The following is a 15,329-nucleotide window of genomic DNA, read 5'->3' as shown; positions in this document are numbered from 1 at the left end:
AGTGTCAGGGTCCCCTTTGGGAGTCAGTGGCAAGCAGTCATGTACAGTGACTCAAGCAATACAGGGTTTTTTTGTCAGAAACTGCACAGCATCTAGAGGATGGTTTAGGACAAACACATGCTTGTTCCCGCGTTCCTCCCGCGGCATAAGTACGACGCAGCCCTCGTGCCTGTTGGCTCTTAGTCCAGCTTGCAGCGTATATTTGCTCCAGACTCTGCCTCTGCCCGAAGAACATGAGTGGGCTGCAGCAGGTCAGATCAGTATTGCATTTCTGCCGATGATGGGTGTCTGGGGAAGGGAGTAAATATTGAGTAAGCATGCAAACGTCTTCTCAGCCTCCAACCATTTGTTGCCCAAGGACTTCTAGAGTCAGAGAGGATGTCTTTGTATGCGATGGCCCTTGAGGGATTTCTCTGCCTTGCCAGTCTGTCTGCCTGCAAAAACTCATAAACTTTCTCTCCCAATCCCTTTCCATGAGCTCTTTAGGGTCGGTTGCACTGCCTCGCTGTTGTACCTTGAGTTTGGGAGGAGTAATCGTTTGGTCTAAGTGAAGGTGGATAAAGTACAATCCTCTGTTAAAACCTTTCCTGTTCACAGAATCATCTGGGTTGGAAAAGCCCTTGCAGCTCCTCCAGTCCAACCACGACCCTCCCCCTGACCGTTCCCAACTCCCCCAGATCCCTCAGCGCTGGCTCAGCCCGACTCTTCAACCCCTCCAGGGATCCCGGGGACTCCCCCCTGCCCTGGGCAGCCCATTCCAACGCCCAACAAACACCTTCTTGTTACAGGAATAGGGTCAGAAGGGGCTAATTATGGGTTGTCAAACAGCAAAGTCAAAACAACAACAGGAATCTGCAAGGGGATGACAGATTGCACCTCGATTCCTGGGTTCAGTTTTGGGCCCCTCACCCCAAAAAGGCCATTGAATGACTCGAGCGTGGCCAGAGAAGGGCAACGGAGCTGGGGCAGGGTCTGGAGCACAGGTCTGCTGGGGAGCGGCTGGGGGAACTGGGGGGGTTCAGTCTGGAGCAGAGGAGGCTGAGGGGAGACCTCCTGGCCCTCTGCAACTCCCTGCCAGGAGGGGGCAGAGAGGGGGGATGAGTCTCTGGAGCCAAGGCCCCAGCGCCAGGCCCTGAGGGAATGGCCTCAAGCTGCCCAGGGCAGGGTCAGGCTGGCTCTGAGGAAGGATTTCTGTGCAGAAGGGGCTGTTGGGCGTTGGAATGGGCTGCCCAGGGCAGGGGGGAGTCCCCGGGATCCCTGGAGGGGTTGAAGAGTCGGGCTGAGCCAGCGCTGAGGGGTCTGGGGGAGTTGGGAACGGTCAGGGGGAGGGTCATGGTTGGGCTGGGGGAGCTGCAAGGGCTTTTCCAGCCAAGATGATTCTGGGATTCCTGGCCGGGCTTTGTAGCCTTCAAGCCTCTACCTTGAAGACTTGGAGCACAACTGGCCGATACCTGAGCAGCTCTGACCAGCCCGTGCTGACACAGGACTTAGCAACAACCGAGTGTGAGACACCCCTGGGTCAGGACTCGCCTGCACCCGGGCAGCCCGGCGTTACGCTGCGCTCCGCCCGGCTCCGAGCACACTCTGGGCTGTTACGCTTTGCTAGCTCCTTGCCAAGTCCTTAATCTCCTGCTCGTCTTTGTGAGAAGTGTTGGAGTTGTGCCAAACTGACATCCCGTCCTGGCACCGAAATACCTTTGTGCGTTTTGAGTGCTTGGACTCCGCGTGTAACATCGCTGTTCTTGTTGGGTTGTTGTGTTTTGTTTTGTTTTGTTTTTCAAAAGGTATGTCTCTGCCTGTCTCGGGGATAGCCGCTGCCTTTACACGTGGATTTTCAACGTTACCATCTCCAAACCCTACTTGTACTGTCCACCACTGCTTCTGCGTGCCCTTCACGTGTCTTCAGTGTGTGAAAGCCACTTTCCTCTAAACTTCACACCGCTGGCACGTGCCGAGCACAAGTAGCTGCCTCCAACTTCACTTTTGATGGACACAGCAGAGGTTGGTGGTTTTGGTACCAGTGGTATTTAACAACGACAGTACACGGCTTACTTATTTTACCTCTGTAACGCGAGTTTTTTGTTAAGATGGGGCTACCACTGAGCATTCCCTCTATCCACAGCAGAAGAGTTGAAGGTGTCCGGTTATTGACTAGCTGTCTCTGACGTTACCTACTTAGCCTAAATCAGCTGCCACAAGGAGAGAGGGACAGCACCTTCCTACTGCCCCGTTGTCCTTAAAGGGTTGACATCTTGCTAATTGTCCTTGATGAGTGTGCTGGTGGCAGCAGGTGAATCTGCCTTCTTGGTTTAGTGACTCTGAAAGCAGCGATGCTGTAGGTGAGGCTTCTGGCTACTCCAAGGGCAAGGACCAGGAGAGCACAGACCAAATATTTATCTTCTCTAAGACTGCAAATTACTTTTCCAACGCTAAAAGCTTGCTCTATAAATACAGCGCTACTTGCACGGAAGAGCTTTTTCAGCTGCGGGATCTGCTGTGACGTCTGTCAGCGTTATCTGTTTATGCTGGCATCAGGAAAGCAGACTAGCTTGGCTTGTACCAACAGGATTGTCTCCTTATCTCTGTACAGAAGATGCTTGTTCGGGGAGGTGGGGGGATGAGATTGAATTCCCCTATTGCAGGTGCTTGGCCTGTTCAAACCGAACGCACCAAGGTCCATTAACGAGCACCCTTTCCTTTCCTTTTAAAGTGCAGGGATTTTATCACTTGTGCCTACACCAACTCCAGCAGCCTTTAAACGAGCCTCGCTGGTAATTTACTCCCCAGACTGGAGAGGTGTCTGGATCCGCAGCCAAACCCACACCAGCACGCCTCGTCTTCTGAAGCAGCAGTTTAATGTCTCCCTGCAGCGAGATTTCGCTGGAGCCTTGCTCCATCCCCGTGACGTAGCAGCCTTATCACCACGGCGTGGAGGTCTGGCACCGCCGCCCTTCCCTGCTATAAGCTAATTACTATGCGGCAAGATGATCACTTTTCCCCCAGACCAGGCTTCTATTTGTGTTCTGTCAAGTAGAAAATTAACATGGACACAGGCCAGGGATGTTTCACGCCTGAGTGCGCTGAGGCTGAAGGTGCTGATGGGAAGGCAGGATGGATTTCTGAATGGTAGGCGTGGAGGATCAGGTGATGTCAAGCGTCGCCGGCCCGCTTCATTAGCTGGACCATCAGAGAAGCCGAGTAGCTGGGGAAGAGCTGGAAAAAAAATCACCCGTAGCATGCACAGTCCTCGCTAACCAACCACCCCTCTCCGTGTCCTTTTTCAGAACTAAGCCGAACAGTGTTTCTGCAGAGCAGGTAAGGGGCGTAGTCTGCAAAATTTGGAAGCAGGAGGCTAGCTGGTATTAACTGTATTAATTCATTATTTGCCACACTGGAGCCTTTTCAGGGCCTCTTTGCACTGCAGAGATGCAAATGTAATTGATGTTTGAGTGACCCTCTCCCTTGCATTGCTGCTGGCTCCAGACGAAGACATGAACTTGTAGGAGCTCTATCAGCAGCTTGCAAGAGGAATTTTATTGTTTATTTGCAAACGCATGCAAAAATGAGAAGAGATTGTAAAAGATTTTTCCCTGCCTGGTCATTCTCATTTCTTTTTGATCCGTAGCTTTTTTTTCTTTTGAGTGTTTTGATGCTCTTTATTATAAATACATAGTGGAGCCACCTAAACTGCTGAGAGTGCCTGTTGCTTACAGGAACATGTTGCAGGGATCCTGCTAGGCATTTGGGCTCTTTCTCCTCTTTTCTCAACACTACTTTTACTCACCAGAAGTCACTAACATCTGATGTAGCAATCTGCATGATTAAACCGTAGATCTACAGGAACCTTTTAAGTTGTTCTTCAGTACGGAGACATCATATTTATAACCTAATGATCTCCTTGTTCTGATGAGTAAGAGGGGAAGTTCAGAAGAATAGGCTGGTTTCTGACCCCTACCTTCCTGCACTGGACAGGAAACAAATTCCTGAAGCCATGTGCTCTGTTTTTACACTGAGGGTGGTGAGACACTGGCACAGGTTGCCCAGAGAGGTGGTGGGTGCTCCATCCCTGAAAACATTCAAGGTCAGGTTGAGATGGGGCTTTGAGCAACCTGATCTAGGTGGATTCAGTTCTAGGTTGGACTGGATGATCTCTAAAGGTCCCTTCCCACCCAATCCAGTCTGTGAGGAAGTAGACGCCTGGGGACGCTGCTTGTTTAACGACAGGTAGGCTCACTCTCAAGATGACTGAGTGTTTCTTCATCGGCGTTTAAATTCTCATAGACCATAGGAAACAAAATCGATGGTGACTGCCTCACATGCTCGGTGAGTCATCCTAAATCCCGGTCTCTCAGTAATACCTTCCCAGCCAGGGTGGATATTTCAGCAGCCATCACTGGAAGAAGCCTCAAAACATGACGTAGCCTGGGGATCTAAAAGCTCACAAACCCTTAACTTGACAAATGTGGGGTTGAGTAGCAGACACATTTCACAGTCCCTGTCTCTCTCGATGCCCAGTGGCCACACCGATGGCAGCACTTTGTTAAAGTGTAAGAGAAGTTATGGTATTAGCTTTTAAATATTTAATTTGGCTTGGTTTAGAGTCAGAAGATCTGTCAGCTCTGGCTTCATCTGTCGCAGTTGAAGGCAGTTTTGGCATGGTGGCTTTCTCTCTTCTAACAGTGGATGCTTTCAGCGCAGCTGGGTTTGGGCAGGCCTGTGTAGTCATTAATGAAATATTGCTTCTATAATAAAGAGATCAATGAGTTGTAATCTCACCATCTGGAAGCTCTATGATGTGTCTTATCTGCAGACTTGCCATTTAAAAAGCAGTTCTAGAGCAGGGCATCTCCTGTGTGCTAAGAGGCACCCTAAAAGTTGAATGCTGTAAAATCAGTTCTTTAATTCTACTGTTCATTTAATTGTTTATATTTAAATTAAAAAAAAAAAAAAAAAAGTTGTTGGCGATAGTCTTGGTTTTAAGATTTGGCCTTAAGAACAAATCAGAAAATCCCCGAGCGATCCATTTGCTAATATAAAGCTTTTGCTCTGGTTTTCCTTGTTAACTCTGCACCTTCACCAACACGCAGGTTCTGCAGCGTGACAGATTAGGAGGAAATGTGGTATGTCTGCTTTGTTTCAATAAAACTTCATAAGCAGTTCACTAAATTATGTTCACAGGCTGAAGCGGGTGTGCATATGGGGACCTCGGTTGCTAGATTAGAGATCTCCGTTTGAAGGGACTGATGGTAAATGGATGTTGTCCTTTCTGTGGGAGATGCAAAAGAGGAAGAAAAAGAGCTTTTCAAATCGACCAGGTCCTAGACCCTGCCAAGTCATTCCAGATTTAAATTGAGTTAAATTAAATTCAGTCTGTAGTGTATTAAGAGGAAGTTACAAAGGGGAGAGTGAAGGTCTCCTGTGCTGTTTACAAAGTGCAGTTCCTTCATTTTTATTTATCAAGCCCAAGAGCTGACCATGAGTTGGAGGAAGAATCAACTCTGTCGGAAAGGGGCTGCATTTTTTTGTGTTTGCCTCAAATCCAGAGTGGATTTAAATGGAGCAGGGACTGGATTTGTGTGAGAGGCGGGGGGGTGATGCTGGGGATATTCAGGGCTTTCTGCTGGTGGGTCACAGCTTCAAAAATAATCCAGTCTCATATCTGAAAGGCCATCAGTGTTGTGCAGCAGTGAAGTGAGTTGCTGAGCTGATGAAGGGAGACCCAGGCTTCAAAACTTTTTTTTTTTTTTATCACAGACTTGATTTGTGATTTCAGACAAATTACCCAGCTGCCTGGGATCTTGGCTCTTCTTCTGGGACGTGGCGATGACAGCACCTCCCCACTAGACAGAGGTGTTGTGAAAATAGTAATTTAAAATCTCTGGGAAGCAGTCTGGGCAGGAAGAAAGCACAACTTGCATTTGGCAGAAAAAAAACCCAGATGCTTTCAGGTGCAAATTTCTCTTCCAGGTCCAACAAACAGCAACACACAGACTAAGTACAGGGTAGGCACAGTTGCTGTTACGGGGTTTGATTCTGCTAATGGTTTAGAGAAAGGATGATGAAACCCTTCACACGCAGCGATATTAACAATCATGTAAGTACATAAAGTTATGTCTAAATCACAGTGTGAACTGTGGCGCTAATTAGCTCTTTGTGGTTGCTGCAGCAGGAGGAGGTCAGGAAATACTGAACTCTCCCATCCCTGGATTTAGTCCCTCCAGAGACTGTTGAAACATGTGGGGAGAGTCACTCTGCAGGAAGAATGTTTCAGACCCCAGCACTGCCATGTGCTTGTAGGTAGGGAGGGAAAAAAAAAAAAAAATAGTTTCCAGTGCTCAGTTTTTAAAGCCGATCTCTTGAAATAAAAATATTTTCAGTTATCCTTAAAAAAAAAAAAAAAATCATATTCCCGTTTTCCATTCGCATTGCCTGGGTTATGTTTTGTGATGACTGCCAGAGTTCTAGTAGGTCTCGGTGATTCTCAACAGAATCTGTTGTTCTAAAAGAAAAGTGAATGTGTCTCTGTTTTCTCTTTATGTGACTTTGAAAATTGAGAGCATTTAATTTATAAGATACTGGGTAACATTTCCAAAAGCCCCTACTTCTAATTTTCAGAGGATTTTTTATCTCCCAGTATCTTTAGGAACTTTCAGGAAATGAGTCGCCAATTATCTAATTTTTAATAAAAATCTTTGCTGCGGGGATAGATGTAGGATTGTTTCTTGGTTTCTTAAATGAATAACTTTTTTCTGATTGCTCTGACGTGCCCAGGTTTTCTCAGCAGTGTCAAGAATGTTGGTTTATTCTATTTCCTCAGTGCTGATAAGGCGTTTTGGTTATCTCAAATTCTTTGCCTTTTCCCCATTGTTACCGTTCTCTGCGGTTGGTTGGTAGCGATTCACATGAAACAGCCTCGTGTTTTCCCTGAAGATAAAATCCAGCATTGTGAAAAGTGTAAATGCCAAAGCAAACTCATCGGAGGTCGTGGATGGATCCACTGTGCATTCTTAACTCGTGCGTCACTTCGGAAATGTGGTGTGTGGTTTTTCGGTCAGCGTCCAGTACACAATAGAGAAAAAACCGTTCCCTTGTCTTATTTTCCTACCACTCTTCTGGATTTGCAACCCTAGTTCTGACCCTTCCTTGTATAAACAAGACCTACCAACTTGAAGAGCAAGGCCTCGCTCCAAAGCAAGGTCTGGACGCTCGCCCAAGTGGCTGCTGAGTGCCAGTAAGTGTCGGCTTTGCTTTCAAGTCCCATGTGGAGTCTAGGTTATGGGGAGCAGTGGATTTCACAACAAGGCATTTGTTTGACAGCTAGAGAAGTGTCGTCTTTGCTATGGATTGGTGGCCAGCATTAACGGGATGGGCTTCAACAAGGCCAAGTGCTGGGTCCTGCCCTTGGGCCACAACCACCCCCTGCATGGCTACAGGCTCGGGGAGGGGTGGCTGGAGCTGTCTGGGAGAGAAGGGTCTGGGGGTTCTCACTGACAGGCAGCTGAACAGGAGCCAGCAGCGTGCCCGGGGGCCAAGAAAGCCAACGGCCTCCTGGCTTGGATTGGAACTGGTGTGAGCAGCAGGAGCAGGGAGGTGACAGTCCCCCTGTGCTCGGCACTGGTGAGGCCACACCTGGAGGTTGTGTCCAGGTTTGGGCACCTCAATCCCAGAGAGATCTGGAGGGGCTGGAGCGAGGGCAGAGGAGGGCAACGAGGCTGGGGAAGGGCTGGAGAATCAATCCTGTGAGGAGGCAGGGCAGGAGCTGGGAGTGTTCAGTGTGAGGAGGAGGAGGCTGAGGGGAGCCCTCATCCCTCTCTGCAGCTCCTGACAGGACATTGCAGAGAGGCTGGGGCTGGGCTCTGCTCCCAGGGGATCAGGGACAGGACAAGAGGGAACGGCTGGAAACTGCCCCAGGGGAGGCTCAGGCTGGGCAGGAGGAGAAAATGTTTCCCAGCAAGAGTGGTCCGAGAGTGGCACAGGCGGCCCAGGGAGAGGGGAGTCCCCATCCCTGGGGGGGTTTCAGGGCCGTTGGGATGAGCTGTGGGGGATGTGGGGTAGGGGAGAACTTTGTAGAGTCGGGCTGAGGGTTGGACTCGATGATCCCGAGGGGCTTTTCCAGCCTGAGTGACTCTGGGATTCTTGGACTTAGTGGAGGTCAAAGCAGGGAGCATAAAGAAAAACCTAAAACTTCTCTTTTAGTAGCCTGAGTCTCCACCAGGACCCGTGGTAAAAAGATAGTTCTGTTTACTTGCTCCCTGCTGACGTCAGGCTCCCAGTCACCAGACCCCAAGTCTTGAGAGCCTCTAAAATGTGAGCTTTGTGATCTCTGAATGATAGCTGCCTCCATCTGATCGTAGGAGAGACACTCAGAGGCCAGGGAGGTTCTCTCCAAGCTCTTGGGTTTTTTCTTCACTTTTCCAGCTGTGTGGAAGATGTGGATGTTCCTGGTGTGTCCCCTGGCAGCTTCCAAGCCTCCTGCCCGGCTCTGTGTGTTTTACAGAAGTAGTGAGGTGACGGCAGAAGTATTTGTTGTTTCCTTCTCTTTGCCTTTTCAAAACTCCTAACACGTTAGTCCAACCGTGGCAGAGCGTTCCCCTCACAGAACATCGCTGGGCCAGCGGTGGGAATGTCCTTCCTGATAGCAGGAGAGGCAGCCATGGCCATCCCAAATCCCCACGGCCGGGTTGAGACTCACTGCTCGTTCTGGGTGAAATCTGGCTACTTTGGTAAAAGTAACATCGCTCTTTCCTGTCTTATTACCTGCACTAAACATGAATCCTTTTCTCAGCACCCTTGAAGGACAATCCTACTTGCCAGAAATCCATCAGACGATCCGGGTGTCTGTGCAGTGAGCTCGGGGCTCATCCTTCCTCAGGCAAAACACCAAGCCAGGTAGTTACTCCCAAAAAAACTGGAAGAGGCTTCACTATCACCAGAATTGCAGCTGGCTCAGTAAAGGATGGAGGCAATTCAGAAAGTTGAGCTGACTCAGGTTCGCTGCTTTGCAGGCAGGGCCCCGCTAACTGCTGCGGAGAAATATTTTGAGGGGGAAGGAAGGTGCGAGACATGATACGCCTTGACTGTGCATCTTCAGAAAAGATTTTAGTCGTTGCCAAAAGATGCAGAGGCCTGTGCAGAGATAAGTCTCTTGTGTGCCTCAGTAAGTCTCTGCTATGGAAATTTTATGAACTATTAGTAGCTCTTTAATGATCCTGAAAACAATCTCATTTTCACGTAGTTCTGTGACTAGTGAGCCGTGGTGAAGGAATCTTTGAGGATACTTGGCCTCGGATGCTGCATCGCAATATTTCTGTGTGGCAAGGCCGAGTCAGAAGGGTGTATTTATGGGCTCTGCACAGAAAAGGTCATGGGCAGGGGTTGCTGCACATGGGCAACGAAATCTGATTTCTGCTGTCCTCTGGGTAGCAGTCCCGTGCCAACTGCTTGTCCTCCTGGGCCAGAAGAGTGGTTAACCCTGGTGCTGTGGTCACTTTGCTCTGTTCCCTGCTACAGGCAGGCTTTTTTTCTTTTTTTTTTTTCTTTTTTTTTTGAGGTTTGAATGTTATGGTGAAAAGCCAGGTTTGGGGTTTTATCAGTAGGCTTCACCATTATTCAGATGCTTCCAAAAAAAAAAAAAAAAAGAACAAAAAGTGATTAAATTAACCAGCAGACGTTGCCAGAGGATGTGTCATCTGAAGACTGCGGTGAGGGACGCTTCCAAAAAGCCTCAACTGGCCCCTGGCCATGGGTTTCCATCCAGGCAGGCGTGATCAGAGCTCCTGCCCTTCAACCAAATCACTGGCAGCAAATCTGGAAGTGGTTGGTTGAAATCTGCTCTGCTGAGTTCAAACAAAGCTCTCCTGCACAGTTTGATACGGAATATTTAAAATATAAACTCTATTTTAAAGACCCGGAATGAGACACGCAGCCAAATCTGGCTCAGAAAGTCAAAAAGCTTCTTGGCCCACCTTTTGGCCTTACTCTTCCGCTCCTGCGTGATATTTATTTTGTGATATTTCTTGGATGATGTTTCTTTTCACGGGTGCGACTTGGAGCAGCGGGAAGAGTTCTGCCCAGACAGGTCCCCCCAGCTCTGTGGTACTTCTGCTGCAAATTAGACCAGCAAAGATTTGGGAAGAGAACTGGCACCATCAAGACCTTCCTTTCAGGAATGTTTGGTGGACAAGTATTGAGGGCACACGGGGCGTCACGATGGCTTCTCCAGCACTTACCCCTAGAATGGCTTGTGAGCAGACAGTGGCGCGTTGTTTTAACAGCTGTAGCTCTGGTTTTCTTAGAACTGCATATTGATAATCTCCTTGTGATCAGAAGCCAGCAGTGTATTCCGTTGGTTTTTCAGACTTTGAGTTCCTACAGAGTTGTGATAATTTCACAACGGACAGGTCTGTGATGATGACTGAATGACTTAGTGTCCCACAGATCTTTTATTCCATTTAGCATTATCTACCGTGTTGCACTTCTCTGGTGGATGAGGAAGGCTGTGGATGGCTTCTGCCTTTAATTCCCTGCTTCAACACCTCTTTTCTCATCTGGTTGTGCCACGCTGATCTCAAAGCCGCATCCTCCGTGCTGGTTGTGATTTCCTTGATAGCCTTTGACTGCAAGAAGATATCTTCATATTAATGGCAGCCTAGTGAATATTGTAGGCTGGGTTTGTTAGCTTTTGGGTGGGGAGCAGCTGAATTGAATCCCATCCTCATCCTCACTTGTGCAGCAGTTTGGCTCACGGGGAGGTTTTTGTGCGTTTCGGCGTAGTTTTTCAGAGGTATCTAAAGCACAAGCTTTGCTCCAGGTGCAGGTCAAACACAGTCCATGCCCTGAAGGGGACAGAGGGATCTGAAAGAACGGCTTTCTGGCCAACTTCAAGTGTGTGGTGAGGACACGGGATACCAAAAATCTAGTCTGAAGTCACACCCCCAGTCCCATATAGTGTAGAGGAGTGGGCTTGAGCACCACATGCTTCCACCCACCGATCCTCTCCTGTTACACCAGATGAGACTGCAAGAAGTCCTCGTCCCCTGGGCTCGTGCCTCCACACCTGCCTGCTTACACCCACCCCAGGTGTAGATCTTGCCCCGGTGCCTGAGCAGGCTGCTGCCATCCCACTGCCCTGCCTCGCGGTGCTAAGGGCTGGGGGATGGAATCCTGGACACTCGGCTTCCACACTTCAGTTTGCAAACTCAGTGGCTGCTTCTTGGGGTGCTGCGGGAGCACAGATTTTATGAGGAGCAGCTGAGGGAACTGGGGGGGTTCAGTCTGGAGCAGAGGAGGCTGAGGGGAGACCTCCTGGCCCTCTGCAACTCCCTGCCAGGAGGGGGCAGAGAGGGGGGATGAGTCTCTGGAGCCAAGGCCCCAGCGCCAGGCCCCGAGGGAATGGCCTCAAGCTGCCCAGGGCAGGGTCAGGCTGGCTCTGAGGAAGGATTTCTGTGCAGAAGGGGCTGTTGGGCGTTGGAATGGGCTGCCCAGGGCAGGGGGGAGTCCCCGGGATCCCTGGAGGGGTTGAAGAGTCGGGCTGAGCCAGCGCTGAGGGATCTGGGGGAGTTGGGAACGGTCAGGGGGAGGGTCATGGTTGGGCTGGAGGAGCTGCAAGGGCTTTTCCAACCCAGATGATTCTGGGGTTCTGTGGTTGCCTTGGGGAGAGCTTTTCCCCTCAAAAGCCTCTTGCCTCAAAAACATTCCTCCAGCCCTGGAGCTAGCAAGACATCCCAACTTAGAACGGGACAGCAGGGAATCCACACTGTATCTTCACGCTCTTCAGGCAGCTCCTGCTGCCTCTTCACGGAAGACTTTCCTGTTGAAGGACAGTAATTTTGTGTGAGAAGTTACTGCTATGAGCAGGGCTGAGATGATGACTGAGATGCTTCACGGTGTGGGACCCCTGGGGCACAGGGTCGGCCAACTGCATCATCATTCTTGTTAATGGCTTGAACCCATTGCCCTCAAAGGAGGAAGAGTTGGAGCTTAACTAGTGCCACTTAATAGCTCCGAGATTAATGGAGGCAGCACACGATGCTCCACACAACCTGAACTGCCGCCTTTAAAAATCCCTGTGTTTCCCAAGGGCTTTAGAAAAAAAAGGGGAAGCGTGAAATAACTCCGATCAAGGTGTTTTTAAAACCAGCAGCTGAATTATTCAGTTGTCCTTTGGCTTCAAGAGGATTGTTGCTTTAGATTTCACTAATCCTTTTAACCAAGTTGTTCTGGACCACGGGTGGGGTGACTCCTGCTGTTTTACTGCCCAAATCTGTATGTCATACCCTAGTATCTCTACTAACAAACACAAAAGGTATTTTTTAGGCAAGATATTGATAAAGGTGATAGTTTAATCCAAGTCAGAGACCCTCCTGGGCAGAGATCAGGAAGAGGGGAGTAGATGTGTGTGCAGTGGAGTTGAGTTTTTTCCTTGGCTTCAGGCTCGTGCTGAAGCTGAATTCATTTGGGTCCTTTCAGGATGTTTTTAGCTGGGGACGGTGCTCTGCTGCCACGTCCCAGGGGCTTTGCCACTGCCTAGAAGTAAATTTGTTCTCCAGTTTGGGGTCCTTTGTGGTTTTTCAAGCTCTTCCCAGCTCCAGCTGGACTGAGGGGCACGAAGATGAACTAGATGATCTTCAAGGTGTTTTCCAACCTAGATGATTCTGTGATGTCTCTCTCGGGTCTGGGTTTCAGGTATCTTTTCCATACCTTAAATTAATATAATTCCTTACCTTAATATAATGCTTCTCTAGGGTGTTGGCTGGGGTTTGGTTGGAGCTGTGGTTTTTAAGCCGTTTGGTAAATATTATAAATGTGCATTCAGGAAATAGATTACCACTATTTTAACCAAATCCGTCGAAGCAGCAGTGGGTAAAATTGTGGCAGTGCTGCGTGGGCAGGAAGGGGTTACCAGCTGCACCGGGTTGCTCCCTGCACAGGAGATGCAGCCGATTCCTGAAGAGCCATTTGCAAGCGCCCGCAGTTTCCAGGAACTGGCTGGAGGGATGAGATTAGAGAAAAGAGGGGCTGCTTTTCTTGATGGAGAGCCGTGTCCTATCTGTCCTTCTGTCCCTACCCACCAGCTGCGCCGACAGTGATGCCACGATGCTGAATTCCTCCTCCCTCCCCCGATGACTAATGTCTGCATCTGTGAGTAATTAGATAAGGTGAGGGGGAAGGCTGCTCTGCTGGACCTGTCCTGCTGCAGGATGCTGTGTGAAAAGCAGCCTCGGCCAGTGGGGCTGGGCTCGCCCTGAGCTGCAGGGTCTCATTAAGGGAGGAAGGAGAGGGAAGAGGCTGTTTGAGAACCGAGGCGTTCCGAGCTGCCCTTTTCAACGAGGAAATTGGATTGCGGCTGCGGAGCCCACTTGTCTGCCTGAAGTGGAGCTGAGCTCGTTTCTAGGAGCGATTGGACAGAGTTTGTGGGGTTTTAGAGCCCTTCAGTTCCTGGTAATGGTGCCTGCAGCTGGGCCGCCTCCTCTCAAGAGCCCGTCTTTGGGTTTTGTTGTACCTGGGGTACTCCGAACTCTTGACTCGCATTTCGCTGTTGTTCCTGTGCCAATTCCTCTCTCCCTCACAGCTCACAGCCTTTCTCCAGACAAAGGTTGGGGTGCATGATTCAGAGCAGATAGAACAGTGATGTTCCCCGCGTAAAAACACCACAGTCAGTCCAGGTGCTAATGAGTAAACACCCCCATCCAGCACGGCAGCCGGGGAGGCCCAGTGCCAGCTTTTTGGAGAGGCCAAGCTCCTTTCAGCACCATCCCTCTGTGGAAGCGACTTTCCTCTCCAGCCCTGGCTTCTCTGACTCCTTTGTCATCACACCGAATTAAAGCTTTTTGTTGTTCTTCTCACAGGTGTCGGCACAAGGAACTACTACAGGAAGATCGGCTACGAGCTGGAAGGGCCTTACATGGTGAAAAGGCTGGACTGATGCTGTGGGAGGCCCTCACCGCCCCCAGCTGCTGGGAGGAGACAAGACTCACCCTGGGAAAAAAAGCTCAAGGTGACGGACATCAGCTAAAAAACAAAGCCTGCCGACTGCGAAGGACTTATTTATGCCAGAGCCCCTGGCAACAAGTTGGGCCTCTCCTCTGGGGAGAGCAGTTCCGAGATCTGTCCGTGGCCCCAGGAGAGGTTGGGCTTGTCCCACACGTCTCTGTTCCTGCCGGATCCCCGGGGCGGGCTCTGCCGCGTGGCAGTAGAGGACCCGAGCGCAGGGGAACCCAAAGCTCTGAATCTGGGGACCCTATTGACCAGCCGAGTGGGCAGAACATGTTATTCCTATGATGCTGTCAGCGGGCTTTTAATATTTTTGCATTGAAATCGTGAGGGTTATTCTGCTACGTGAATCAATGCTTTCTTTGTGTGTATTTATTTACGCTGGGCTTGGCTGCTTTCTGTCCATCCCAGGCAATGTCATTTCATCCTTTTGCAGTAGGACACCGTGAGGACTGAGAGCTGTTACCTTGCTCCTGGTAGGAATTGAGATTAAAATTTAAACTGACTTGCTATAGTGACACACAGCCATGGAGTAACAGGTTAGGAGGGAGCTCTGAGCTCTAATTCAACCCCGCGTAAAGCCAGGTCCAGTTAGATCAGGGTGGCGACTGACTATCTCCAAGGATGGAAATAGTCAGGGGATGTGGATGGACAGTCTGCAGGGTCTAGGTCCCTGTTGCAATATTTAACTGCCCATAATCTAAAAAGTTTTCCCTAATCTCTGGTTGGACTTTACAGTGTCTCAGCTTGTCCCTGTTGCCTCTTGGCCTGTCCCTGTGCACCTCTGAGAGGATTCTGCTTCCGAGTTTCTCCTTCCGCATCATGTACTCCAGCGCCGTAACCATCCTCGTGGCCTCTGCTTCAGCTTTTAGTCCGTGTTTCCAGCCCCAGCTCTGCCATTTCTCTGTTGATTTGGGCATGAGGAGGCCCCGTGGCAGCAGACTCAGAGGCTTTGGCCAGGTGACAGTGGACAACTGCCACATCCCCCCCTTACCCACGCTGCTGTCACCCTGGCACAGCCTGCAGTCGGGCAACTGCCCCGGAGCTCCTCAGATCCTCCTCCTGGTCCTCCCTGGAGCTGGCTGTGATGATTGCCTTTTCCAGGCATCAGGAATTCTGTCAGGAATGATAGAATTAAAGCTGCTTTTTGTGAACGGAGTGAGGTGTATCAGCGCTAGCGTGGCCAGCAGGGACAGGGAAGGGATCTGAGCCCTGGGCTCGGCACTGGGGAGGCCGCCCCTCATTCCATTGAATGACTCGAGCGTGGCCAGAGAAGGGCAACGGAGCTGGGGCAGGGTCTGGAGCACAGGTCTGCTGGGGAGCGGCTGGGGGAACTG

The 15,329-nt window shown here is 50.1% G+C and overlaps 1 protein-coding gene across 3 annotated transcripts in view; it reads left to right on the top strand.

Moving 5' to 3' along the window:
* Nucleotides 1–15,329, top strand: part of ELP3 (elongator acetyltransferase complex subunit 3) — a 95,827-nt gene extending 80,498 nt beyond the window's left edge. For all 3 annotated transcript variants that reach the window (XM_074895429.1, XM_074895430.1, XM_074895431.1), the window contains exon 15: nucleotides 13,848–15,329. In XM_074895429.1, the coding sequence (XP_074751530.1) occupies nucleotides 13,848–13,924 (77 nt within the window). In that variant the 3' untranslated portion in view covers nucleotides 13,925–15,329. The remainder of the gene's footprint in view (nucleotides 1–13,847) is intronic.

The sequence above is a fragment of the Athene noctua genome, chromosome 1, assembly GCF_965140245.1.
Source record: "Athene noctua chromosome 1, bAthNoc1.hap1.1, whole genome shotgun sequence".
Lineage (NCBI taxonomy): Eukaryota > Metazoa > Chordata > Aves > Strigiformes > Strigidae > Athene > Athene noctua.
Note: the sequence above shows the minus strand (reverse complement) of the source record. Positions and strands in the feature narration are given on the sequence as shown.